The 26230-nt window shown below is 43.8% G+C and overlaps 1 protein-coding gene across 1 annotated transcript in view; it reads left to right on the top strand.

The window, feature by feature from the left end:
• The window catches only part of LOC137657880 (putative leucine-rich repeat-containing protein DDB_G0290503), a 97967-nt gene extending 78553 nt beyond the window's left edge, over positions 1-19414 (top strand). The window contains exons 18-20 of the mRNA XM_068392489.1: positions 1203-1358; positions 10677-10757; positions 17598-19414. Of these exons, the coding sequence (XP_068248590.1) occupies positions 1203-1358; positions 10677-10757; positions 17598-17657 (297 nt within the window). The 3' untranslated portion in view covers positions 17658-19414. The remainder of the gene's footprint in view (positions 1-1202; positions 1359-10676; positions 10758-17597) is intronic.
• Positions 19415-26230: the final 6816 nt, after the last annotated feature.

The following is a 26230-nucleotide window of genomic DNA, read 5'->3' as shown; positions in this document are numbered from 1 at the left end:
CTCTATGACAAAAATTAAGGCTGTTAGAGCAATTTAAAAAAACATATTGCAAAATGTGCTTGAAAAAAATAAAAATGCCTGGGGGTTAAGGGTTGGAAAGTTCCAAATAGCTTGGGGGTAAAAGGGTTAATTCTTATACAAAAAATGGCTTGTATTGTACTTCACCTTCAAAACTATTAGATTTTGCCTTTAAGAAATGGCAAATGTTACATTTTTTTTCTTTAAAATATCAACTTATCAGAATGGTATAGAAAATCTTCAATGTATAATAAAACATGAAAAAAGTATATGCTACTATCCGCAGTAAGGAGATTTGTTGATCCTACCCATAATATGAAGAACTGTTGGTCCTATCCTTGAAAGGAAAAAACTTGTTCCTACCCATAATAGGAAGAATGTTATTGTTCGTACCCAAGTTACTAATTGAGATGCCAGGGAGGTTTCTATTTTGTTAGTATAAGGTATAGGGCAATTTAAGGAGACCAAGAATGAATATTCCTAGACTGTCAAAGAGCTTAAAAACATTTGTTTCTAAGTGCAAGATGCAAATGGAACAAGGTAATGTTAAAGAAGCTGGACAGTTAGAAGAAATCATAGGAAAGTAAAAGACATGAGACCAATGTAAGCTTCATCCTTTCTATAATTACAGTATTTGCTTATTGAGTTCCCTCATTGATAATCAATAATGGTTTGTTGAGGTTACCAATCATTGTGGATCTGAAGTACGAACTACACAAAGTCACTCATGATTGATGAGGATTTAGAGGCGGATGTTAAAGGTTCAAATTAACTGTCAAGTTAGCATAAGATGTAATTCACCTTAGTAAACGTCATAATGTATTGTATGAAAACCAGGACGTCTCAATTATACCTTTGATGTTCTATGTACTGTATACTGTAGGCGAACAGCTCTAATAAGCATCTCTTTCAATTGATTTTCCATTAACACCTCAAATTTTACTTGATGTTATCATTATTATTATTGAATGTACCTTAAAACAGTGTTGTCATATAATTTGCTATATAAAATACTGTAGTTGTATATGATAAACAACGTATAAATTGATACAGTATTATTAATATGTACTGGATTACATGTTTATTGCAGTGTAATGTAGTCCAGTATTTTTCTTTATTGTAAATTAAGTACATTACTTAAAACATAGCAATTTTTGTCATTTGCATTTACTTTAATTCATCAGGAGAATCAAATACTGAGGAATGAGTTATCAGCATGCAAGAAATCTAGTGCAGAGTATGTTAGTGAAAGTTCAGAATCATCTAGAAGAGCCAAAGAGGAAGCCAGGAAAGAAAGGTTGAATGCAGCTCGATTTGAAGAAGAGTGTAGCAGATTACAGGTGGGTGACATTTACCTTTCATTAATATTCTGTTTGGTTGCTAACTTGTTTGAAGTATAGTATACATACAGATCTGTGTACTTTAATTATGAATCATTTTTTTAATCCGAAGTGATTATAAAACTAAAAGGTTCAGATACTGTACTCTCTTCAGTATGCAAACCTTAAGATTTGTTTAGTAGAAACTGCATCTAAGATTCAAATATAATTTTCAGCAGCCATTGCTTGCTCCTCCCTGGTCCTTGCTTGGATGCTGATCATATGTATATATGGTCGGTCTCTAGGGCATTGTCCTGTTTGCTAGAGCAGTGTTACTGTCCCTTGCCTCTGTCATTCATAAGCAACCTTTAAATTGGACCAATATCATTATTTGAAGATTTCAATGCTTGATTGATTGGGGAAGAATTGGGTCGACAGATTAAATTTTGTTAATTTAGATATGATTCAAGTTCTGCATTCAGATATGGCTTAGGTTTTAAATTCAGATACAACACGGAGGTAGCAGCAGTAGGGGATTCAGCATTATGAAGCTTCATGTGTGGTGGATAACGGGGGGGAGGGTGGGCTGTGGCACCCTATTAGTACCAGCTGAACTCGGTTGAGTCCCTTGTCAGGCTGGGAGGAACGTAGAGAGTAGAGATCCCCTTTTTGTTTTGTTTCATTTGTTGATGTCGGCTACCCCCCAAAATTGGAGGAAGTGCCTTGGTATATGTATGTACCTTATGTACAACACGGTGTCTAAATTCAGATATGATTCTGGGTATAATTATGACCACTGACAAACTTGATATTTTGAGGCCCCCTTATGAGGCAATTATTCAGTTAAGTATCTTGGACATTGTTTCTTCATTCTTTGATGCTGAATCAGTATGTGAACAATTCTTTGTTTTGTAAGTGATGACCTTTAGAAATTTTATACTTTGTTTATTTATATACTGTATAGTACCTCATCGTCACTGATATACAGTTCATAATGCCAGGGGGAATAGCCAGTTACCAGTGTCTAGGTACCTATGACTATCAGCAAGTAGCAACTACTGTACATTTAGAGACAATTAGACTTTTTTAAATGCTAACTGCAATTTTGTAGATAAGCTTTTTTGTCACTTATGTGATATGTAAATTAAAAGATTAAGTTTTTAGTGGGACAAACAGAATATGAAAATTTCTTTGCATAGCATAAATATATGATATGATATTTTCAAGTTGTAATAACTTATATTCCATCATCATCATTATTTGGTTTTAAACTGATTATATTACTATCCAAAAAGGGCTGTAGCTAGGATAGTAATAATAATAATAATAATAATGGGTCCACGTGGGGACCGCGAAAGACACAAAAAGGGGGTGTCGGGGACATAGGGTCGCACTGGGTAAGGAGGGAGCGTTGAGATGTTATCACGACGCGACCAGAGAACTTACTGGAGATCGAGACCTGAGCAAGCATGCTCTCTGACCTGGGTGATAGCCTCAGGGCATGTTCCACTCCACCTGAGGTTACCCCTCATAGAAAACGGGACTATAGGGTAAACTACACAAAACTCTGGTCGGTTGGGAGGAGATCCCAGATACTCCTAAGAAAGTAGTTCGAGGTAAGTATTGTTAGGAAAAATACAAATTACTTAAAATTTGTGATATCAAGGTTTTAGTGGGGCAAACAGAATATGGAAATTTCTTTGGATAGCATAAATATATGATATGATATTTTCAAGTTGTAATAACTTATATTCCATCATCATCATTATTTGGTTTTAAACTGATTATATTACTATGGCTTAATAATGTATACCAAATTGTACGTTTGTAATTTGGAATACTGTCAGTGCTGTTGTATAAAATAATTTCTGGGCTCGAACCTGTGCTGCCCAGTGAATAAGCTCCATTTAGCACTTATTCTTAGGTAATTTACTGCTAAATATACCAGAGAAAAAATGTAAAGGAGTGCTAGGTTAACTAGCTCGCTCACTTATTGGTGTCGGTATAAAATTGGGCGTATAATCCAGAGGTCCCGCACTATTTAGATTCATCCACGACAGAAACCCTAATAGAGGAGAGCCGTTCAACCTCACTCGGTACTACTAACACTGCATCCGCTCAGAACCCAACTCCTTTTAGCACGTCTTGTGTTGTAACCCGCTTTTTTGTTGTGCTCTCGTTTTTCCACTTATTTTCATTGGATTATGGCTTCTTCGTCGGTTTCCCAGGAGACACCGTCTAAGTTAAGTACCAAGCTTGGTTTTGCTGTGTTTTGAGCAACCTAGATCGTTTAATATTTGAATTATAGGAGTTTATTCTCTTCGTTCATATCGATCTTGCTTGATTCCACTTACAGTTGGTACTCCTGTTTTGAGAGCTTTTAGTTTCACTCGCGGTGTTACTATATGTATTATTTTTATTATTTTTATTATTAAATTTTATTTGTTCTTGTGGATATTCATTATTTAGCGTTTAGAACCCTCGTGGTTCACTTTTTGGGCCGATATCATTTACGTATCGTTATGGCTGCCGACCTTCGTTGCTAGGCGGCAATGTTATTTTTTAAGCCATCAGGTGTGTCTTTTGTGATTTAATTATTATGTTGCATGCCTTGCCCAAAAAATTTTTATGTGTTTATTTTATATTATCAACGCTATCACTATTATAATGAATATTGTGCTATTACTCCGTTTGATCTGTCTGGTTGGGGATCGTCAGTTGGTAGCCCTGCTGCTCCGTATCACGTGATCCTCCCCCATGCTCCCCCTCTCGCTAGGTGGGCGGCTAGGCTTCTCTCCCCCCCTCCCCTAGGGGACCGTTGCCTTCCCTCCTTTTAGAGGGGGTAGTTCAGTGTTTATGGACTTTGTCCTCCGGGTGTCCCGGCGGGTTCGTCTCTGTCTAGTCTGGTTGGCCACCGGTCAACAGAGTTGGATCCCGGTGCACCCTATTTTATATTCACTTATCACACTGGTTTATGTTATATGAAACCCTCTGGGTTCGGTTGGCGGTTCTTATCTACAGTTCCGTCCCCCTATTAATTTATAACAGTTCCTATGATTATATGACAGATCACTATCCCGGAGTTCCTATACGAATTGGTTTTGGATACTTTTATTTCCCGGCCCGGGGCTTAGCCTCGCCCCGTGAAATCAGACACCATGTGTCTTAATTTCTTGTTGTTGCATCCTTTTTTATGCTCCCGGCTCGACCGGAATGGATGGCTATACTTTAGTCTTAAGCTAGACTTATGTTTAGGCCCGGGTCCTCCGGACCCGCCCCTACTTAAGAATATTACAGTTAAGCTCTAATCTTGTGTTAGGCTTATGTTAGGCCCGGGTCCTCCGGACCCGCCCCTACTTAAGAGAATTACAGTTTCTCATATACTATTCTTTTTATAGATGGTGCATTGTCAGACGACGGCCTGTGCAGCTGTTCTACATCAGCCCTGCGGCCATACCGTCTGTCGGTCTCACGCCCTCTGCGGAGTGCAGCTGGAGGATGTCGTGGTATGGCACCCGGATAACTGTGTGGTCTGTTTTGACCTCGTTACCACCCTTGGATCTGACTCGGTGAGTCCCGTTGGCTATGTTGCCTTCTTATTTATCTTACCTTTTTTGGCATACATACACTATTTAGTAAGATATCTATGGTCTTGAAGGACCACTGGGAGTCTTCCCTTTTTAATTCCCACTATTATTTCAGGCATCCCCGGAGCAAAAGTCTGCGGCTCGGGCCACACTGAAAGTGTGGGTTAGTGGTTTTGCCCGGAACGTGAAGTCCAAGCGGCCGTACGTCCTCTCCGAGGACTACTGTTCCTTGATTTACCCCAACGCCAAGTCTTCAGCCGCTGTGGCTAGGCATGTTGCAGCTCCCATCATTGCCCACATTGATGCCACCATAGCGGGGTTCATTGATCCAGAGCAGGATCCGTCGGACGCCCCCGGAGATCTAGAAGACAATGTTGCCTCCATGAACCTTGACGTGGAACCCATGTTATTGGATGATCCAGATACAGGTAGGGTGGTAAGTGAGGCAGGTGTTTCCGGCGCTGAGATTCCTATCCTCAGCCCCTCTCTTTCTTCTTCATCTGATCGCTCTTCCTTTCATGGTTTTTCTGGGGACCGTGATTCGTCCCAACGATCACACTCGGTTCCCCCCAAGAATAAGTCTAGAACCTTACCTAAAGCTCATAAGCCTCATAAGGCTTCTCATGGTTCTAAGCAGAATACAAACCTGTCATCTAAGGCTTCTGGCTCCTCCTCTAAGTCTCGCGACCCGGGAGTTCATTCCGCCACTCCTGCTGCTAGCCCGGGCCTTTCCGAATCAGCCATGCTTCGCATCGTGTCGAAGATGCAGGCTAAGTTGGTATCAGAGATGCAGTCTAAGATGGACACGATGTTCTCTAACATCGGTCAGAGACTTGGGGCATTAGAGCAAGGTGCTCCGGAGCGAGTCCAAAGCTCTCTCATCCCGGATGCCTCTAAGCTCCCGCCGTTTGCCAATAATAACCCTTGGCGTATGGCTCTTCATTCCCCGTTCTCAGACGGAATGTTAACTTTGGAGGGTCTTGGCACTCGTCCCCTAGAGGACTTTGAATTCTTTCCTCCTGGTCTGGCATTTCCATTTCATGGTTATGCCAGGCTTACCGAGGAAGCTTTGGTTCGGTTAGACAAGGTCCCCAAAGAGACAGTCATCTTCCCTAAAGAGCAAGCCCAATCTGTGTGGACCAGATTCCTGAATGACATCGGCTGCACCAACACCATGTTGACGCCTTATAAGAGCTCCTTCACAATGTTCTTAATGGACAAAAACACCGTGACTCCATGTGTCAATAAGGTAGCAGAGCTTGCCTTCCAATATGCTCTGGAGGAGAAGCCCTTGCCTCCCATCCGAGAGGTGGATCCAATCTCCCTCCTTCTTCCTTCAGGCATTGAGTGTTGGGACAACGTCCATACCACCTTTACCTCTGGCAAGCTAGCAGCAGACTGTGCTTCAGTAATGTTTAGTGAGCGGCTTCCCCGTCTCCCGGAATCCCTCATTAAACAGGAGTATGATTCCCGCCTACGCGTTGGCCGTACTCTGAACTTGGCCACTTCCACGGAGTCGATAGCCTTGACTTACGATACTGAGAGTATTTTTAAGTCTCTCAACAAGGCTACGTTGCAGTCATTATACTATGACCTGTATGACTTCGCTACTGCTAAACGCAGGTGTCGCAAACATGTCCTGGCAGAGGCGACTATTAGGCATGAACCTAATAAGCTTATCCGGTCCTCCTGTTGGGGTCCAAATCTCTTCCCTGAGGTTCTTGTAGAGGAAGTCTTGGCGGAGGCCACTAGAGTCAACCAGAGCCTTAAAGCCCGTTGGGGTTTGACTCCTAAATGTAAATATGACCCTGCGAATTACCAAGCCCGGGGTAGGAAGAAGCTCCGTCCATATACCTCCACCCAGTTCAGGCAACAGCAGAGTGGTTCGTCCAATTTCCGGCTGCCTCTTCCCCCATCTCCTGTTGCCCCTGCACAGCCTTCCACCTCTCAGGCTCCTTCGGACAACTATGTCACCGTTCTGCTCCCTAAGAGCCAGCTTTCCGGTGCCTCCGCCACTTCTCCTGCCTTTAACCAGTCTTATGAGGCTCATAGCTCTTCCCAGAGTTATGGTAGAGGTAGAGGCTACCACCGTGGTTCTAACCAGAACAAAGGCAGGGGAAGAGTCTTTCGCAGGGGAAAGAACTTCCGAGGCGGACGTGGAGGCAACTCCTCAAACCAATACTGAGGTGCAGCAGGTAGGGGGGAGGCTCTATGCCTTCCGCAACAAATGGAGGTTCAGTCCCTGGGCTTTCAGTATCATCTCCAAGGGACTGGGGTGGAGTTGGATTCAAGGACCTCCTCCTCCGAACAAATTTCATCAACATTCCACTCCGGACCTGGTCGAATTTGTCCAGGATCTTTTACAAAAGAACGCCATACAAGAAACGAAACACCTGAAGTTTCAAGGTCGGCTGTTCAGTGTCCCGAAGAAGGATTCAGACAAGAGAAGAGTGATTCTAGACCTATCCCTTCTCAACTTGTCCATTCAATGCGACAAGTTTCGAATGCTTACCGTCTCGCAGGTGCGGACCTTACTTCCCCGTGGGGCCGTCACCACCTCTATCGATCTTACAGACGCCTATTATCACGTCCCGATAGCGAGACACTTCCGTCCGTATCTAGGCTTTCGCTTAGGGGACAAAAGTTACTCCTTCAAGGTGATGCCTTTCGGGCTCAACATCGCCCCAAGGATCTTCACAAAGTTAGCAGAAGTCGCTGTTCAGGAACTCAGAAATCAAGGGATTCAAGTAGTAGCCTATCTGGACGACTGGCTCATTTGGTCAGACACCTCCCAAAATTGCCTAAAAGCCACTCACAAAGTCATCCATTATCTTCAATCTCTAGGCTTCCAGATCAACTTCAAGAAGTCCCGTCTTCTTCCAAAATCGAAGTTCCAATGGCTCGGCCTGCAATGGGATCTTATATCTCATACTCTGTGTCTTCCCAAACCCAAGAGGTTAGAGATTGCAAGGAACACCAAACGCTTTCTCAAAGACAAAGTAAGTTCCAGACGACTCCAAGAGAGGATTCTGGGGTCCCTTCAGTTTGCCTCAGTGACGGATCTTCTTCTGAAGGCAAAATTGAAAGATATCAATCGTGTCTGGCGTTCGAGGGCGAACCGGAAGCTCCGGGACAGGAAAGTCCGCCTTCCTCCCATTCTACGGGAAAGACTTCTTCCTTGGACAAGAGCAAACAGTCTGTCAAAGTCAGTTCCCCTTCGATTTCCGCCTCCGAAGTTAATCATTCACACGGACGCATCCTTATCAGGTTGGGGCGGCTATTCTCAGCTCAGGAAAGTTCAAGGTCTTTGGTCCCCCTTGTTCCGCCAATTTCACATCAATGTGCTGGAGGCCATGGCAGTTCTTCTAACCCTGAAACGTCTCGCTCTTCCCAAGAGACAACACCTTCGTCTGGTCCTCGACAGCGAAGTGGTGGTCCGCTGCCTCAACAGAGGCGGGTCAAAGTCAGGGCCTCTGAACCATGTTCTAGTAGCCATATTCTCCCTAGCAGCCTTGAACCGTTGGCATCTTTCAGCTGTCCACCTGGCGGGAGTCCGGAATGTAGTGGCAGACGCCCTGTCCCGGACCTCCCCTCTAGAATCGGAATGGTCACTCGATCTAAAGTCATTTCGGTCGATTCTCTCTCAGGTTCCCGGTCTCCAAGTGGACCTCTTCGCCACGGAGTCCAACCACAAATTGAGAGTATATGTGGCTCCCAATCTAGACCCTCAGGCTTACGCCACAGACGCCATGTCTCAGAATTGGGACATCTGGGAAAAGATTTATCTTTTTCCCCCGGTGAATCTTTTGCTGAAAGTTCTAGACAAGCTGAGATCCTTCAAGGGACAAGTAGCCTTGGTCGCACCCAACTGGCCCAAGAGCAACTGGTATCCTCTCCTGCGAGAGTTGAGACTATACCCTCACCCGATACCCAATCCGGTTCTGTCTCAGATAGTACAAACACGCGTTGTGTACGCTTTCTCAAACATTCAGAGCGCCCTAACTTTATGGACTTTATGAAGTTTGCGGCCATGCATGGTGCCAATATTGATCCTCAAAACACCCTGTTCCTAGAATCGGATAAACGGGATTCCACCATCCGCCAGTATGACTCTGCAGTTAAAAAGTTGGCAAAATTTTTGATAGACTCAGACGTGAACTGTATGAACTTGAACCTTACAGTCACTTTCTTTAGATCTTTATTAGAATCGGGTCTGGCAGCCAATACTATCACCACTATTAAATCTGCTTTGAAAAAGATCTTCCTAGTGGGTTTTAACATAGACTTAACTGACTCTTTGTTAGCTTCAATTCCGAAAGCCTGTGCCAGACTGAAACCGGTTACTCGTCCTACCCCGGTGACCTGGTTCCTTAATGATGTACTCAAATTGGCTTCTGATACCCTTAACAGTTCTCGCGATTACATTCCCCTTCTCAGGAAAACACTTTTCCTGGTGAGCTTGGCTTCCGGGGCAAGAATTTCTGAACTGGCAGCCTTGTCGAGAGACCCGGGTCATATTGAGTTCCTGCCTTCGGGAGAGGTCCTTCTTTCACCTAACAAATTCTTTTTGGCTAAGAACGAAGACCCTCAGAACAGATGGTCCTCCTGGAAAATTGTTCCCCTCACGCAAGACCCGTCTCTGTGCCCTGTTACTACTCTTAGGTCTTATTTATCCCGGACCTCCTCTAACTCCTCGGGGCCTCTATTCGTTAGAGAACAAGGCGGTACCATTACTATTAAAGGGATCAGGCAACAAATTTTGTATTTTATTAAACAAGCTAGCCCTGACTCTTTTCCTCTTGCACATGATATCAGAGCGGTTGCTACTTCGGTGAACTTTTTTCACCACATGAATTTTACGGACCTTTCCAGGTATACAGGGTGGAAATCACCGTCAGTGTTCAAGAAACACTACCTTAAACATTTGGAAGCCCTAAAATTTTCTACAGTAGCTGCAGGGAGCGTAGTTACTCCCAGGTAACTCACAGGTTAATGCCTTGTCTCTTTATCTCTCCCTCTTACCTGCCTCATTTATACCCTATTGTATTCGTTGGTCTCGCACCTGAATACTGTTATTATATTTGTAAATTTTTAAAACTCCTGAGTATCTGTATATATTATCACTCACGGCATTATTATACCCACCTTATTTGTCAATTGTCTACCAAGTGGATTTATGTTCATATTTAAGATACCCTTATAATTGTTTTTTGGTACTCATCTCTGATTAAAGCATCCTGTATTTCCCTTACGCTTATGTTTTTTCCTTTATTTTGCAAGTTTGGTGACATTTCTCTTGTATAGATTCACTGGGCGGCACAGGTTCGAGCCCAGAAAAGGGATTTTGACGTAGGAAAAATCTATTTCTGGGCGAGGGACCTGTGCCGCCCAGTGAACCCTCCCAGCTCCTCTCCCTTGGAGTCCCCAAACTTTGGGTGCTAAGGAGTTGGGTTCTGAGCGGATGCAGTGTTAGTAGTACCGAGTGAGGTTGAACGGCTCTCCTCTATTAGGGTTTCTGTCGTGGATGAATCTAAATAGTGCTTGACCTCTGGATTATACGCCCAATTTTATACCGACACCAATAGGTGAGCGAGCTAGTTAACCTAGCACTCCTTTACATTTTTTCTCTGGTATATTTAGCAGTAAATTACCTAAGAATAAGTGCTAAATGGAGCTTATTCACTGGGCGGCAGAGGTCCCTCGTCCAGAAATAGATTTTTCCTACGTCAAAATCCCTTATTTGTTTAAATAGGCACAGCTAAAATGCACAAGTACAATCCTGGAGCAAGAGAGAAGGGAGAGAGCAATGAGGGACATGGTACAACAGCTAAAGGTGAGGTTTATGTAGATTTTACACCATTAAGCATTAAGTAATTACCTTTTCTTGATGACATTTTTTACAAGTAAAGTTATGTAAGTATTTTACCACATTAAGTGAAACCTAGATTTATATTTGGAAACAAATTAATTGTGTTGTGTTTATCCTGTAATTTTTCAACATTTAACTTAGCCGGTGATTATATAGCTGCAACTCTGTTGCTCGACAGACAACTCTACGGTAAAAACTAGCCAGCGTTCGCTACACAGGTTGCGGGTGTGCCCAACAGCGCCATCTGTCGACCAGATACCCAGTTCTCAATGTAAACAAAGACTCAATTTTCTCTCTGTCGAGGTGTCGACAAGACGTACTTACTCGCTGTTGCTAAACTGGAGTTTTTTCACATCTAATAGGTGAAGTACTTTATTCTAGTTTTGAGCTTTCGCTGTGCAGGGTTTCTCTTCACACAAATCCTTGAACTTTTTTTGATAACGGATTCTTTGTTGATGACTTTTTGATAGTTTTTTGAATTTCCCTTTGACCAATTCAAAATGGCTGACCCTTCACAAGTCCCCAAATTTAGGAAGTGCAATGCTAGGGACTGTTCAAGGCGTCTTCCGAAGGCTTCTATCGACCCTCACACTGTTTGTTCCAATTGTCGGGATAAAACCTGTCAATTGGAAGATCGGTGTGAGGAGTGCGTTGGCCTTTCGGAATTCCATTTTATCGAATTTCAAAAGTATACACGTAGGCTAGAGAGAGATAGAGTTAGGAGAAGTTCTTCTCGTTCTATTGATATATCCTCTCCTCATGCCCCACAACCTATTCCTTCCCCTGTAGTGGTTGCTCCTAACCCCCCTCCTGGCACTCAGGAACCATCGATGGCTGATATGATGCGTGCCATCCAGGCTCTGGGTGAGAGAGTTGAGTCCCTTGCTAGTGACCGTAATCAGCTCATGGCGGATGTGAAGGAGCTTAAGTGCAAAAGTGCAGTGGGAAGTGCAAAAGTGCCGAGTGATAGTGTTGTGGATAGTGTTGCGCTTGAGGGTTCGTCTGTTCGTACCTGTCGTCCTCCTAGTCCGGGACCTCTTGCAAGCTCCCAAGTCCAGGGGAGAAGCAATGTCGTACGACAAATGGGTTCGAGAGGCTTTAATCAGCGAACAGACGTTCCCTCCGTGGTATCGGGCGTATCTACCCAAGATCGCTCCTACCTAACTAAGACGAGAGAGCCCATTTATACCTCGTCTTCGGAAGGTGTTTCTCGCAAGAAACCCTGGACCAAGGTCTCACAACCGTTAAAACGCAAGTCGGTCCCTTCAGCGCAAGTCCAACGGCCCGGTTGTAGCCACTGGGTCAGTTCGGACTCGCTGCCGTCATCCGATGACTGCTCACCGCCTAAGAGAGGCAAAGCGGTACCGCTTCAGACAGTAACACCGTCTGTCGCCGCACCTGCTCCCGTAGATCCTAAGTGGTCTCTACTGCAAGACATGCAGTCTAAACTGACGTCTCTAATGCAGGACTTTCGTGCGGAGAAGGTTGCTGCCGCACCAGCTAGTGCAGTACCTAGCCTACAACCTTCCACACGATCGGTTGTGCGTCCTGTGGACGCTGAGGTAACCTTCTCACGTACACCAGTTGAGAGAGTTCCTCCACCCATGCGTTCCAGTGTGATCTGCCAGCCGCATGTTGACGTTAAGCGACGCACGGAGGTTGCCGTTGACGTTCGGGAGGTTCAACACCCGTCAGAGTTGCTTTGTTTTGACGCGGTGCGTCAACCTCCGCAACCCAGTGTGGTTTCCACAGCGCACCCACATCAGTCCAGACAGTCTGGAGTAGACGCTGTGCGTCCCCGCGCTGCCATGGTTGTTGCCAGCTCACAGACTGGGCAGCAGTTCCATGACGTTGCGTCCGGCTCAGTCACGCATGCACCCGTGCGACCGGACTCAGCGAACCAGCCGTTACCCACTCCGTTGCCGTTTCCTCATCAGTTGTCGGATGAGGGACTTTCTGATGATGATGTTGCTGCACACATAGATGAACCACAATCAGATTGGACGAGCCTAAGTCTACTCAACCCTCTTTGGACTTTAGGAAAGTTTTGGCCATTTTCAAAGAGCTGTTTCCGGACCAGTTTGTTTCTGTGGCTCCTCGTTCTCCGCCGTCAGAGTTTGTGTTAGGCATGCCGTCTACCACTCCTGCCTTTACTAGACTCGTTCTCGCACGCTCGTCCAAGAGAGCTTTGCGGGTGTTAGGAGAATGGTTGCAGTCCAAGAAGAGTTTAGGGAAGACAGCCTTTGCGTTTCCCCCTGCTAGACTCTCTTCTAGATCGAGCGTCTGGTATGCCACGGGAGAAGTTCTCGGCTTGGGAGTTCCTGCCTCTGCCCAGGGCGACTTCTCAAGTCTTGTAGACTCTCCCCGCCGCCTTGCCATGAGACGCTCAAAGATATGTTGGTCATCTTCGGACCTGGACCACCTTTTGAAAGGTATCTTTAGGGCCTTCGAAGTTTTTAACTTCTTAGACTGGTGTCTAGGAGCCCTAAGCAGAAAGATCTCTCCGACAGAGAAAGAGACTTCCTTGCTCATTATGTCCTGCATGGACAAGGCCGTACGTGATGGGTCTAATGAGCTTGCTGCATCATTTGTGTCCGGAGTCCTTAAAAAGCGTGAAAACCTATGCTCATTCCTTTCAGCTGGAGTTACACCGTGCCAGAGATCTGAGCTTCTTTTTGCTCTTCTTTCCAAGTGCCTTTTTCCAGAAGAACTGATTAAGGAAATAGCCGCTTCATTGGTGCAGAAGGACACTCACGATCTTGTTGCGTCCTCCGCTCGCAAAGCTACCCCTTTGCCTACCTTGTCAGCTAGACCAAGGATGGACACTCCAGCGTCCCGTTTTATTCCGCCCTTTCGTGGCAGAGCCTCCAGCAGAGGAGGTGCTCGTGCCGAAGGGAAACGAGGAAAGAAGAAAGGATCCAAGTCCTTTAAGGGCAGAGTCTGACTGCCCGCATCTTCAGACAGCAGTGGGAGCCAGACTCAAGAACTTCTGGCAGACCTGGGAGAAGAGAGGCGCAGATGCACAACCTGTGAAGTTGCTCAGAGAGGGGTACAAGATCCCTTTTGTACGGAAACCCCCTCTAGCAACGTCTCCCATCGATCTCTCTCCCAGGTACAGAGAGGAAGACAAGAGACGAGCCTTGAAACGGGAAGTGTCTCTTTTACTAGAGAAGGGAGCGGTGGTCAAAGTCTCGGACCTTCAATCTCCGGGATTCTACAACCGACTCTTCTTGGTGTCAAAGAAGACAGGAGGGTGGAGGCCGGTGCTAGACGTCAGTGCTCTGAATGTCTTTGTCACAAAGCAGACGTTCTCCATGGAGACCACAAAGTCAGTCTTAGCAGCGGTCAGAAGGGAAGACTGGATGGTCTCTTTAGACCTAAGGGACGCCTACTTCCACGTCCCCATCCACCCGGACTCCCAACCTTTTCTGAGATTCGTTTTCGAAAAGGTTGTCTACCAGTTTCAAGCCCTGTGCTTTGGCCTAAGCACAGCTCCTCTTGTGTTTACGAGGCTGATGAGGAATGTAGCCAAATTCCTTCATTTATCGGACATACGAGCCTCCCTCTATTTGGACGACTGGCTTCTCAGAGCTTCTTCCAGTCGTCGCTGTCTGAAGGATCTAAAGTGGACTCTAGATCTGACCAAGGAATTGGGTCTCCTTGTCAATATGGAAAAGTCACAACTGGTCCCATCCCAAACTATTGTGTATTTAGGGATGGAGATTCACAGTCTAGCTTTTCGGGCTTTTCCGTCGGCCCCCAGAATAAGCCAAGCCCAGTTATGCATCCAGAACATGCTGAAGAAGGAACAATGTTCAGTCAGGAAGTGGATGAGTCTGGTAGGGACGCTATCATCCCTGGAACAATTTGTGTCATTAGGAAGACTACACCTCCGTCCTCTTCAATACCATCTAGCTTTTCACTGGAAAAAGGACAAGACGCTAGAAGCGGTCTCGATCCCCATTTCCGAAAAGATGAAGTCTTGCCTGACTTGGTGGAAGGACAGTATCAACCTAAGAGAGGGTCTTCCCCTGGCTGTTCAGACTCCCAACCACGTTCTCTTCTCGGACGCATCGGACGTAGGCTGGGGCGCGACATTAGACGGTCGGGAATGTTCGGGACTGTGGAACTCGAGTCAAAGGATCATGCATATCAACTGCAAGGAGCTGCTGGCAGTACATCTGGCCTTGAAAAGCTTCAGGTCTCTCCTTCTAGGCAAAGTGGTGGAAGTGAACTCGGACAACACCACTGCCTTGGCGTACATCTCCAAGCAAGGAGGGACCCACTCACTGACGTTGTACGAGATCGCAAGGGACCTGCTCATCTGGTCAAAAGGTCAAAACATTTCACTAGTAACGAGGTTCATCCAAGGCAACTTGAATGTCATGGCAGATTGTCTCAGTCGGAAGGGGCAAGTAATTCCAACGGAATGGACCCTCCACAAGGATGTATGCAAGAGACTTTGGGCTACTTGGGGCCAACCAACCATAGATCTCTTTGCAACCTCGATGACCAAGAGGCTCCCAATATATTGCTCACCAATCCCGGACCCAGCAGCAACACATATAGATGCCTTTCTCCTAGATTGGTCGCATCTAGATCTATACGCATTCCCACCATTCAAGATTGTCAACAAGGTACTGCAGAAGTTCGCCTCTCACGAAGGGACAAGGTTGACGCTAGTTGCTCCCCTCTGGCCCGCGAGAGAATGGTTCACCGAGGTACTTCGATGGCTAGTAGACGTTCCCAGAAGTCTTCCTCTAAGGGTGGACCTTCTACGTCAGCCACACGTAAAGAAGGTACACCAAAGCCTCCACGCTCTTCGTCTGACTGCCTTCAGACTATCGAAAGACTCTCGAGAGCTAGAGGCTTTTCGAAGGAGGCAGCCAGTGCGATTGCTAGAGCAAGGAGAACATCCACCCTTAGAGTCTACCAATCGAAGTGGGAAGTCTTCCGAAACTGGTGCAAGTCAGTATCTGTATCCTCGACCAGTACCTCTGTAGCTCAAATAGCTGACTTTCCCTTATACCTGAGAAAAGAACGATCACTTTCAGCTCCCACTATCAAGGGCTACAGAAGCATGTTGGCATCGGTCTTCCGGCATAGAGGCTTAGATCTTTCCAACAATAAAGATCTTCAGGACCTCCTTAAGTCTTTTGAGACCACCAAGGAGCGTCGTTTGGTTACACCTGGATGGAATTTAGACGTGGTACTAAGATTCCTCATGTCAGACAGGTTTGAGCCGCTACAATCAGCCTCCCTGAAAGATCCCACCTTAAAGACACTTTTCCTGGTATGCTTAGCCACAGCTAAAAGAGTCAGTGAGATTCATGCCTTCAGCAAGAACATCGGATTTTCGTCAGAAAAAGCTACATGTTCGCTACAACTTGGTTTTCTAGCCAAAAATGAGCTGCCTTCTCGACCTTGGCCGAAATCGTTCGATATTCCCAGCTTATCGAATATGGTAGGCAATGAACTAGAAAGAGTCTTATGCCCTGTGAGAGCTCTTAAGTTCTATTTAAAGCGAACTAAACCTTTACGAGGCCAATCTGAAGCTTTATGGTGTTCAGTTAAGAAACCATCTTTGCCTATGTCAAAGAATGCTTTATCCTACTTTATCAGACTGTTAATACGAGAAGCTCATTCACATCTGAGTGAGGAAGACCAAGCATTGCTTAAGGTGAGGACACACGAAGTTAGAGCTGTCGCAACTTCCGTGGCCTTTAAGCAAAATAGATCTCTGCGAAGTATAATGGACGCAACCTATTGGAGAAGCAAGTCAGTGTTTGCGTCATTCTATCTAAAGGATGTCCAGTCTCTTTACGAGGACTGCTACACACTGGGACCATTCGTAGCAGCGAGTGCAGTAGTGGGTGAGGGCTCAACCACTATAATTCCCTAATTCCATACCCTTTTAATCTTTCTCTTGAAATGTTTTTATTGTTGTTTTTTGGGTTGTCCGGAAGGCTAAGAAGCCTTTCGCATCCTGGTTGATTTGGCGGGTGGTCAAAGTCATTTCTTGAGAGCGCCTAGATTAGGGGTTTTGATGAGGTCCTGTTGTATGGGTTGCAACCCTTGATACTTCAGATCCTAGGGGTCGATCAGCATCCTAAGAGGATCGCGAGGCTCCGTAAGGAAGACGTACTTAAAAGGCAGAGTAATTGTTCAAGTAGACTTCCTTACCAGGTACCTATTTATTTTGTTTTTGTTATTTTGATAACTTCTAAAATGAAATAAAAACTCTTAGCTCATAAAAGTGTAAACATATATTGCTGGTCTCTACCCACCCCCCTGGGTGTGAATCAGCTATATAGCCTAATCACCGGCTAAGTTAAATGTTGAAAAATGTTATTTTGATTATAAAATAAATTTTTGAATATACTTACCCGGTGATTATAAATTAAATGACCCTCCCTTCCTCCCCAATAGAGACGCAGTGGGACGAGGAGAAAATTGAGTCTTTGTTTACATTGAGAACTGGGTATCTGGTCGACAGATGGCGCTGTTGGGCACACCCGCAACCTGTGTAGCGATCGCTGGCGAGTTTTTACCGTAGAGTTGTCTGTCGAGCAACAGAGTTGCAGCTATATAATCACCGGGTAAGTATATTCAAAAATTTATTTTATAATCAAAATAACATATTTACAAAACAGTTTTATTTAGATTCTGAAGCCATTTTCACTTTCTGGTGCAATGTAGTATCACATAGTTACAATATAGTATTCTGCTTTCTGTTATATAGTACAATAGTTGATGGTTTTCGTATTATGAAACACATGTTCATTGTCCTTTTAATATTTGCAGCATGAAGATTTTGAGGCTATCCTTAACTCAACAACTTCATCAAATATGGATGCCATTTAAGAAAAGGTAAACACCCTGGAACAGATTGCAGCCTTTTTATTGTCTTCAAAGATCTTCCTGCTATATGTGATGTTTTGAAATATGTTACTGGATGCTCAGTCCTTATGCCAAACCATTTTCTAATAGTACTGTCTTTTTGTATTTGTTTCTGAAGGTTATATTCTATCGTCATACTTTCAAATTTCATTAGATATGGATAATACTATGTATAATGATTGCTCAGTTTGCTTTTTGACATAAATAATGACTGAAATTGCTTTCTCAATACCAGATGAAAATTATGCTTAGTTTAATGCACAATAATGTATGACTATTCATTATTTGAGTCACATACACTTAAGTTTGTAGATGGTAATGTAAGCATTTAGTAGCAAAGTTAGGAGAGAGGTTATGTACTTATGGTGACTTTCAAAATAATGCTAGTTTATTTTGCTTGTTGCACATTATACATTTAATTACTTTTTCATTTAATGCTCTTGAATACCTTACACAATTTTTTGGGGATAGTAGCTGTGTGGGGCCCCAACAGGGAAACCAATTTATATTGGTATGATATAGTATAATTAAGATCTTAGGGCCAGTGTATCAATGTGCAGGGCACTGACTCAGTGTTTATAAACTAGACCTATAGATTCAGGCTCTATTGGACCTGTCACAGCCCACCCAATGTTGGCTCTGTCTGCTAACTGACTTCAGGTCATCCAGTGAGACCCATTACAAACACTAAAGACAAGGCTTACCCGGGCATTTGTATTTTGCCCGGAGACCATCTTTTCTTCGGGACCATACAGCACCTCCCCAAAATAGGTTTGTCTTTCGTCAAAACCCCCTTTTAGAAAGATATGGTTAGTGTCAAGTTTTTATCATTGTGAAATTGTCAAGATATTTGTGATATATGCAATTGTAATTATTATTTATTATGTGAAAAGGGTTATGCAGCTTATTGTCAATGAAGTTTCCAAAAAAGAGTTGCAAGAATTTTAAAGATACATTTTGAAACTAATTGTATTACTTTCTTTGGTTGATGATTTTTTAGTGTCTTGACATGTTTTTTTTTTTATTAGGGATAAAAAATGCATTTATATTTGACAAAGAGCATATATCCTGTTTCAATGGAGTCTCTTATATAATTAGTTACATCACTTAATTAGCACTTACTGTTTTTATATTACTCTTAAATGATAATGATAAGAATGGAAATGAGCCTGGAAAAGTGAAAGAAAGGTAAGGGGAAACTTTTCATGTAAAGGAGAAAGTTCTGTTTTCTTTTAAAGTGGAATTATAGAATGAAATAGTATAATCCTTCCATATTATGAACTTATTAAAAAGGTTGTTGTTTCATCTGGTCACGTTAGAAAAAAAGAAGTCACTGATACTGTAATTGTGAAATCAGTACTTTTCATTATGTGGGAACAAATCTATTATTGTACCTATGGTTGTTATTTTTCTAGTCAAAGAAATATTTTGTCAGTATTAAGATGAAGACTAGCATTTAAATCACTAGATAATAAGTTTTATACAGTCATCTCAGTATTTTCTAAGGGATAATGAATTTTTATATGTAGAAGGCCCTATTTTTTCACATTATTATTATGGTAGTGCTTAATGATATTAGAAATAATAAGATTTATGTCTTGTCCTCTACACTTTTACCAAAGAGGATTCTCAAAAAAGAGAATTGTAGTACATACCACTCCGTCCCATGACTTCTGTCCACATGTAAATGTGTTTATTTTTCAATAAACATTTAGTAAAGACTTTGTTTAATATTACCCTGTGATCTAAAAATTTATGAAATCTGCTTATTATATTTTGGCTGTATATTTCAAATAAATTTGGTAACTGCTATTATTATATGATTTTGCGAAGTGAAAATGACCTGCGAAGCTCAATACATCTTTCCAGATGAGGAAAGCTATGAACTGAGATTTGTGACTACCATGCAAGAAAAGATTGTTTTTAAAATGCAAGATTTATTCCTTTGTACTGTCCTTTACATATCAAAGTATATTCATAGGACTGTTTTGTAAAGTATTGTACTATACTTAACAAGTACTGTATATTAATTGTAGAATATACTGTAGTGTGCCATGTAGCTTATTACATTTACTGGTGCCTGTGTAAACAGTCTAAAGTATAATACTAATACAGTATTTCAATCAAAGTAGTTACTACTCAAGTTATAAAAATCAGTCGCAAGGGTATTCTTTTGTGTTTGTGTAGATATAGCTTAGACAGTCATCCGTCATACAAACAGTAATGAGGAGGTTAAACCTTTGTTAAACTGCTTAAATCATAGAAATCAAAATCACAATACTGTATTCACTGTTTTTTCTCGCTGCAAAGTTGTTAAGCCAGACCATGAGGTGGAATGGCCGTTGAAATTGTTAATATGGTAGTTAATAACACATGATGAGCATTGGCAAGAAGCCATGTCCTTCCAACTATCGAAAGTTCGTCACTATTCGCCATTGGCTCAGGACTACAGGGTTGATCGAAGTGTGAAGTTCAACTATAAAGAACTTATGTTTGTATAGTTAGGAAAAATACAAATTACTTTTAAAATGTGTCATTTGTTCCTACTCGTATAAAAATCCTTCTTCCTTTAAATATGGAGACTCGATGACTGGTGGGTCGTAAGTCCCACTAGAACCGATCTAGTTAACCTGTTAAGCGTCACCCACGTGATAAACCGTTCACCACGATCTACTCGGTACCACCTTCAACTGCATACTGTATTCCGTTCATGACTTTAACTGCCTTTATCAAGTCGTCAGTCTCATGATAATACGTTTACTCGTGTAGTAAGTATAGGATCACCACTTGGCAACACTCTCAGCATATGGGGGCTGTAAATAGAACCTTATATGATGTCTGGCAACTATTTTTCTGAAGGTAGCTTGATGTTAGAAAACTGGTTTCCTTTCAGTGAGCTTCGGGCATTTATGCGGATAAGCTTGTTTGTTGTTCCTTTTACAATGAGCGATCTAAAGGTGAAGGTTATTTCTTTAGATGAAATAAATGATATTCTTGTTGAGGAATTTGATAATGATAACCTATTTGATAATGAGAGCACTAGTTCTGAATCCTCCAATGATGAGGATATTGAAGAAACAAAGTTTTCTTTCGATGCCGAGAGCGAAAATGACTTCTCATTGCCGAATGACTGGACGAGATTTCGCAAAACTATATAGGAAAGGAAACGCCGAGATAGAGAGAGAGAATAAAGTGGATAAATAATGTACAAATGTATGACGAACATATTTGAAAAATATTCAGGAAACGATATGGAGAAGAGAGAGAGAGAGAGAGAGAGAGAGAGAGAGAGAGAGAGAGAGACTTGTCCCTTTGCTTTTATTGCTGATCCTGGCGTAAGATTTACGATTGAAGATAAAAAGAACCCATTAGAATATTCAGTATTATGTAGCCTTTTGAAATGAAATAATAGTAGTACAGGTATTAATTGTTTTTTTTATTCCACCATTTGATTAATATCTACTTTTAACTATAAATATGAATTATAAGCATAAAGAAATGATATTAACTTTGAAAAATTATCATTAGTGAAATGACCGCTCAGGGCAAAAAAAGCGTGACGGTACATTAGCGGCAACCTGGTCCAGGGGGGACGCTTAACAGGTTAATTGATTTTCTAACCTAGAAGGATCCATCTACTTGTTCCCATATGGGAGGGAGCGAGAAAGACTCCAGCACCCCCCAATCTGTCATCATAGGGATGAGTAGATTGATAAGGCCTGGCCTGTCCATGATGATTGGTGCATGGTCTAATGAGGGATCACTCCCCCGAAAGGGAATATCAGTCTGGAATAATATACAGTACCTGCCATATGAGGACCAATGGGTTAGTATAATTCCTACATCCTCCCCATTGTTAGGGAAGATGGGGAAAGATACTTCTTTAGATCTAAAGAATGGAGCTGAGAAGTGTAAATTACTGGTATTAAGTCTGATCCAGCGAGTAATGCTTTCGAGCGCTTCACCCCCATGAGAGGGGACAGAAAAATGAAGAAGCAGTCATTCTACCTTTCATTCCAGAGTTACATCTATATATTACCATAGACAAGATGCTTCTAGACTTGCTACACAACTACTAGAGCAGCCACCATAGGACTAAGCACAGATGTGTCAATGGACTTCAGAGTATAGTCCCATTGGTAAGAGGCCGTGAAGGTGGTCTGGCATTTCCAAACCCAAGCCTTCAACACCTGGCCAACTGCAAGATTACTCTTGAAAGCTACTTTGGGGCTTATACCACTGACTTCGTGAATTCTGGTCTTAGTTGGTACCTCATGCACCTCAATAGTCGAGGTGTACACTATATGGATCATTTCATGAAGCCAGAAAAAGATAATGTTCCTTGACATCTCTTTCATGGTCCCGCCAATACTAAAGAAGAGTTCCCGACACTCTGGCCTGAGGTGTTGGGGCTTCTTCAGATAGTACCGCAGAGCCTTTTGGGGACACGAGCATCTCGTCTCGATCACCACCCAACGCTTCACATAGAAAGATGGAAGGTCTCAAACAACAGGTCATGCACCAACAGTTTCTGAGTTTTGCCCACAAGGCCAGGCATGAAACTATAGGAGACCTTCCAACTCTCAACATGGGTGACAACGTGAGAGAGACTGTGCAACTCACCTACTCTCTCTGCTGATGTTAAGGTTAGTCTGAAGAAAGTCTTGAGAGTCAGACAGTGAATACCTTCTCAAAGGCTTGAACAGGGTATGAGGGTGATCCTTAAGAAGGAGGGTCAAGTCTCACAATGGGGACCTCAGGCAAGGGGGTGTGCAAGTCCGCTTGAAGCTGCTTATGAGCTCGGACTTCTCCCTTGAGGAGGAGAGGTCTATACTCTTCAATGGAAAGACCATGCACAAGGCTGAGTGGTAGCCTTTGATAGCTGCGACTAAGAAATGCTTCTCTAAGCAAAGGAAGTTGAGTAAATTCATGATATGTGCTAGAGATACTCTGACTGTAGAAGTATCCCTTCCATGACACGAATCACAGAAGATAGCTCACTTTCTATGGTAAACAGCTGCAGAGGATCAAAGCAGGTACCCAGACATTTGTGCAGTGCCAACTATGTAGGAGTCTAGTTTGACTCATTGGGCTGGTAAATCTCCATCTCTTTAATAATAATAACATCATCTGTATAAGGACTCATGAAAATCCTTTTGCTCAGAGGAGATGCTGGATAGCCTCCAAATGTGAAATTCCAGCAAAATCACGGATTAGTGGTACCTCTAAAGTTACGGCTGACAGAGTGTGGACTATTGGTTAGTTCTCTTGGGACCTTGACTAGAAGTGCTAACAGATTGGGATACCCCTACATTTCATCTGGGAGCTACCGGAGTCATCCTCAGGTTCAGCATAATCAACACTCGGTTGATTAGCTTATGTATCATGCTGAATGGAAGAAAGGTCTACGCCATGGGTGTTGGAAGGTGTCTTCAAACATGGACAATGGGTCTCAAATGGGGGATCATCATGTTTACCTAAATGGTGAACAGGTCGATCCCTGGAGAACCCCATAGGGCATGAAGCCTCTCTGCTATGCAGAGGTGTAGGAACCACTCCAAAACCTGCCCCTCGCAACTGAATGCATCTCCTAGTACATTCCTATAGCCTGGAATGTACCTGACCTAACTCTATGGCATGGAACGCCACCCATATATGAATCCACTTCATAAGCTCGTAGAGAGGGCGTGAGACTGTACTCCACAATGGTAGTGTTGCTCAACACTACACTACTGAGTGCCTCCTCAAATGCTTTTGGAATGCTTGTAGTGCTCAAAAGGCTGCTTGCATTTCCAGGATGTTGATGTGTAGCTATATTTCTCCTGACCACACTCCTGAGACGAAAAGGTTATTCAAAAGTGTGGCCCATAACCCTTTGACACTTCTGAGAACAGTTGCATGTCCTTAGGGTAGGTTGAGTGAGACTCCTTTGGTGAGGTTTTCCTCACTCAGCCACCAGATAAGATTGATCCAAGCCTCCTGCCTCACTGGAGTAGCAAGAAAGGGAGGATCCCTGGCAACTGATCAGTGGTCCTTCAAACAACACTGAATAGATCTCTGGTTGAGGTGCCCTTAAGGAATGACCTTCTCTAGTGAGAAAAGGTGGCCGAGAAGATACTGCCAGAAATGGTCACCCTACCTCCTTGAGCTTGCTGATGCAATCGTCTGACGAAAAGACTCGCTGCTATCGTATCTATCAGCAGGCCCAAGTACTTCAATCTCTGCTTGGGTATGAGATTTGACTTCTTCCAGTTTATCTCAATTCCCAGATTGTGGTAAAATGTAAGACTCTAATCTCGATCCTATAGCAACTGCCTCACTGAGGATGCCAGGATCAGCGAGTAGTCAAGAGTGAGCCCAAGCTGCTACCAAGGTGAACACCTAAGTGAACACTTGAAGAGCAGTACACAGTACACAATACGAAGCACATAGTCTAGAACTGGTACACCATACCGTAGAGGGAGAATCGGCGGTATTTCCATGCAAGGACTAATTCACGGGTACTTGAAAGTATGTGTCCTTCAGGTCCACCGGAAGCATGAAGTCTCCCTCTCTGATGGAACACAGCATCCATCATCCTGAAGTTTGTTTGAAGCACAAAGTTGTTTAGTGTAGAGAGGTCGATGACCAGTCTACAGCCCCCAGTTGACTTATCCAACTCTAGACGCCCAGAGACTTGTCTCGAACAACTTCGAGCTCGTTCTAATCCAAAATCCCTTCTACATATCTCTGTCCACCAGGCCAAGGCTCTCACCGATGTTGGATGATTGGACGAGAACTTTGTTGGTAAGGGAGATATTGGAGCCGATGGTCCTTAGAGTGTAGCAAGTAACCATCCTGAAGAACGCTCAATAGCCATGGTTTGACCCAGTGTTTTGGCTAGGTTGCCAGCATCCCCGTACTCTCAGCAGCAAGAGAGGGGGAATGTCAGCGTCAGCGTTTCCCTCTTCTTCTCTTCCTCCCTCTGCTGCTTTTCCTGTAAGGACCAGGTTGAGTGACTCAAAAAGGATTTACTGTATATGCTCAGGCTCCTTCCTGGAAAAAGTTGCAGGCAGTCCTAATTAGGATCTAGGAATGGGCGGGGGGTGGGGGGGGGTCCTAGTAGGCATGGCTGCAGATTCCTTTGAAGGGCTAGGGCCCTGGAAGGAAACTGCCTGCTGGATCAAGGAGTCCTGTAAAGTAGTCCTCCACTTCACTACTGCCACCTGTACATGACTAATTAGAAGCGAGAGACGTTGCCAGCTGCACTGAAGAGTTTCTCATCAGAGCTACCTTTCAGACAACTTGTTTCAAGAAACAGGAGACCAAAGCACCTCTCTTCAAAACCGAGTTGTCTCACTAGTTTGCTAACTGGTTTTGCCAGGAAGATCACTGCCTTCCCACCAGACAGCACGAGACATCTATACTCTCTTGGCGAAATATGTCACTGCACCTATCTCTCAAAGGAGAGTCCCCAGCCAGTGTACACACCGATAGGTCAACTTGAAGGGCTGATGACATTGCAAGCTCTAGTGCATAAACATTTTCTGCCTCGACAGTGGGAAGACAAGCGCTTGTTTGACCAATTTAATCCAGGGTCAAACTAGCCAGATCTGACAAATGTTGCTCTAAGGACGGCCTTGACTATTAAGGTGCACCAAAGTGCCGATCAATGACTAAGGTTCTCCCTAAAGGTGGAGCCAAGGTCACTTCCCCCAGTCCATTGCATTAATGAATGATGCAAGGACTTCAATAAAGAAACACTCTAACTCTGGATTGTGTGCCTCCGTCGGCACAGATTCAAGGCCCAGTGTCTTAAAAGCTGACAAATCCCGAGTAGCCTCATACACAGCCAGGGTAGAGAGTGAGGCAGCCTGCTCCAGTAATTTTGTCCCCACCCCACGGATACGATCGATCCCCTCTAAGGACAGGACTAGGGGTGGGAAAGGACCATGGCCACCTGCCAGGAGGCACGGGGAAAACATCCCTTCACGCCTAACTCTTGGTTTTCCTCAAGTGGTGCTATCCTTTCAACTACTTGTTCTAAGGAAGTATTGCATCTTGAGGGAGGAGCTGAGTCCAACTTCCAGGTAGGAAGGGTGATGGTGGACCCTGAAGCTCCTCCATGAAGCAGAAAACACAGAGTGCACAGACGTATGCTACTAAACTAGCTGGCTACCATGGTAGCCGGGGAAACCTGAGCCACAGCCCCAGGGGGACTGTGAGGCAGGGCTGTGACTCTGTGCAATGGCCCTGGCCCAGTGCACTGGCTTAGGGGGTATGAAACAAGGGGCTGTGGCCCCAGCCCCTGGCACCACTTGGGTATTGTCCAACCATCACCCGCAAAAGAGAGGCAGTGTCAAAAGGACCTCTTTCTTTATGATTACGACTGGTCTTCTGGATTTCTTCAGGCTGTTCCTCTTTTTTTTTTTAAAAAGAAGAGTCAGAATCAGAGTCCAAAATCGGAAAGAAGTATGAGGAAGAAAAATGTGCATGTTTCTTCCTCTTTCCAACCCTCACCTCAGGCTCTGTAAGCAGAAGAGTCGAGGTCTGAGCGA

This window comes from Palaemon carinicauda, chromosome 18, assembly GCF_036898095.1.
Source record: "Palaemon carinicauda isolate YSFRI2023 chromosome 18, ASM3689809v2, whole genome shotgun sequence".
In the NCBI taxonomy this organism is placed as follows: Eukaryota; Metazoa; Arthropoda; class Malacostraca; order Decapoda; family Palaemonidae; genus Palaemon; species Palaemon carinicauda.
The sequence above is the reverse complement of the archived record's forward strand: the minus strand, read 5'-3'. Positions and strand labels throughout refer to the sequence as shown.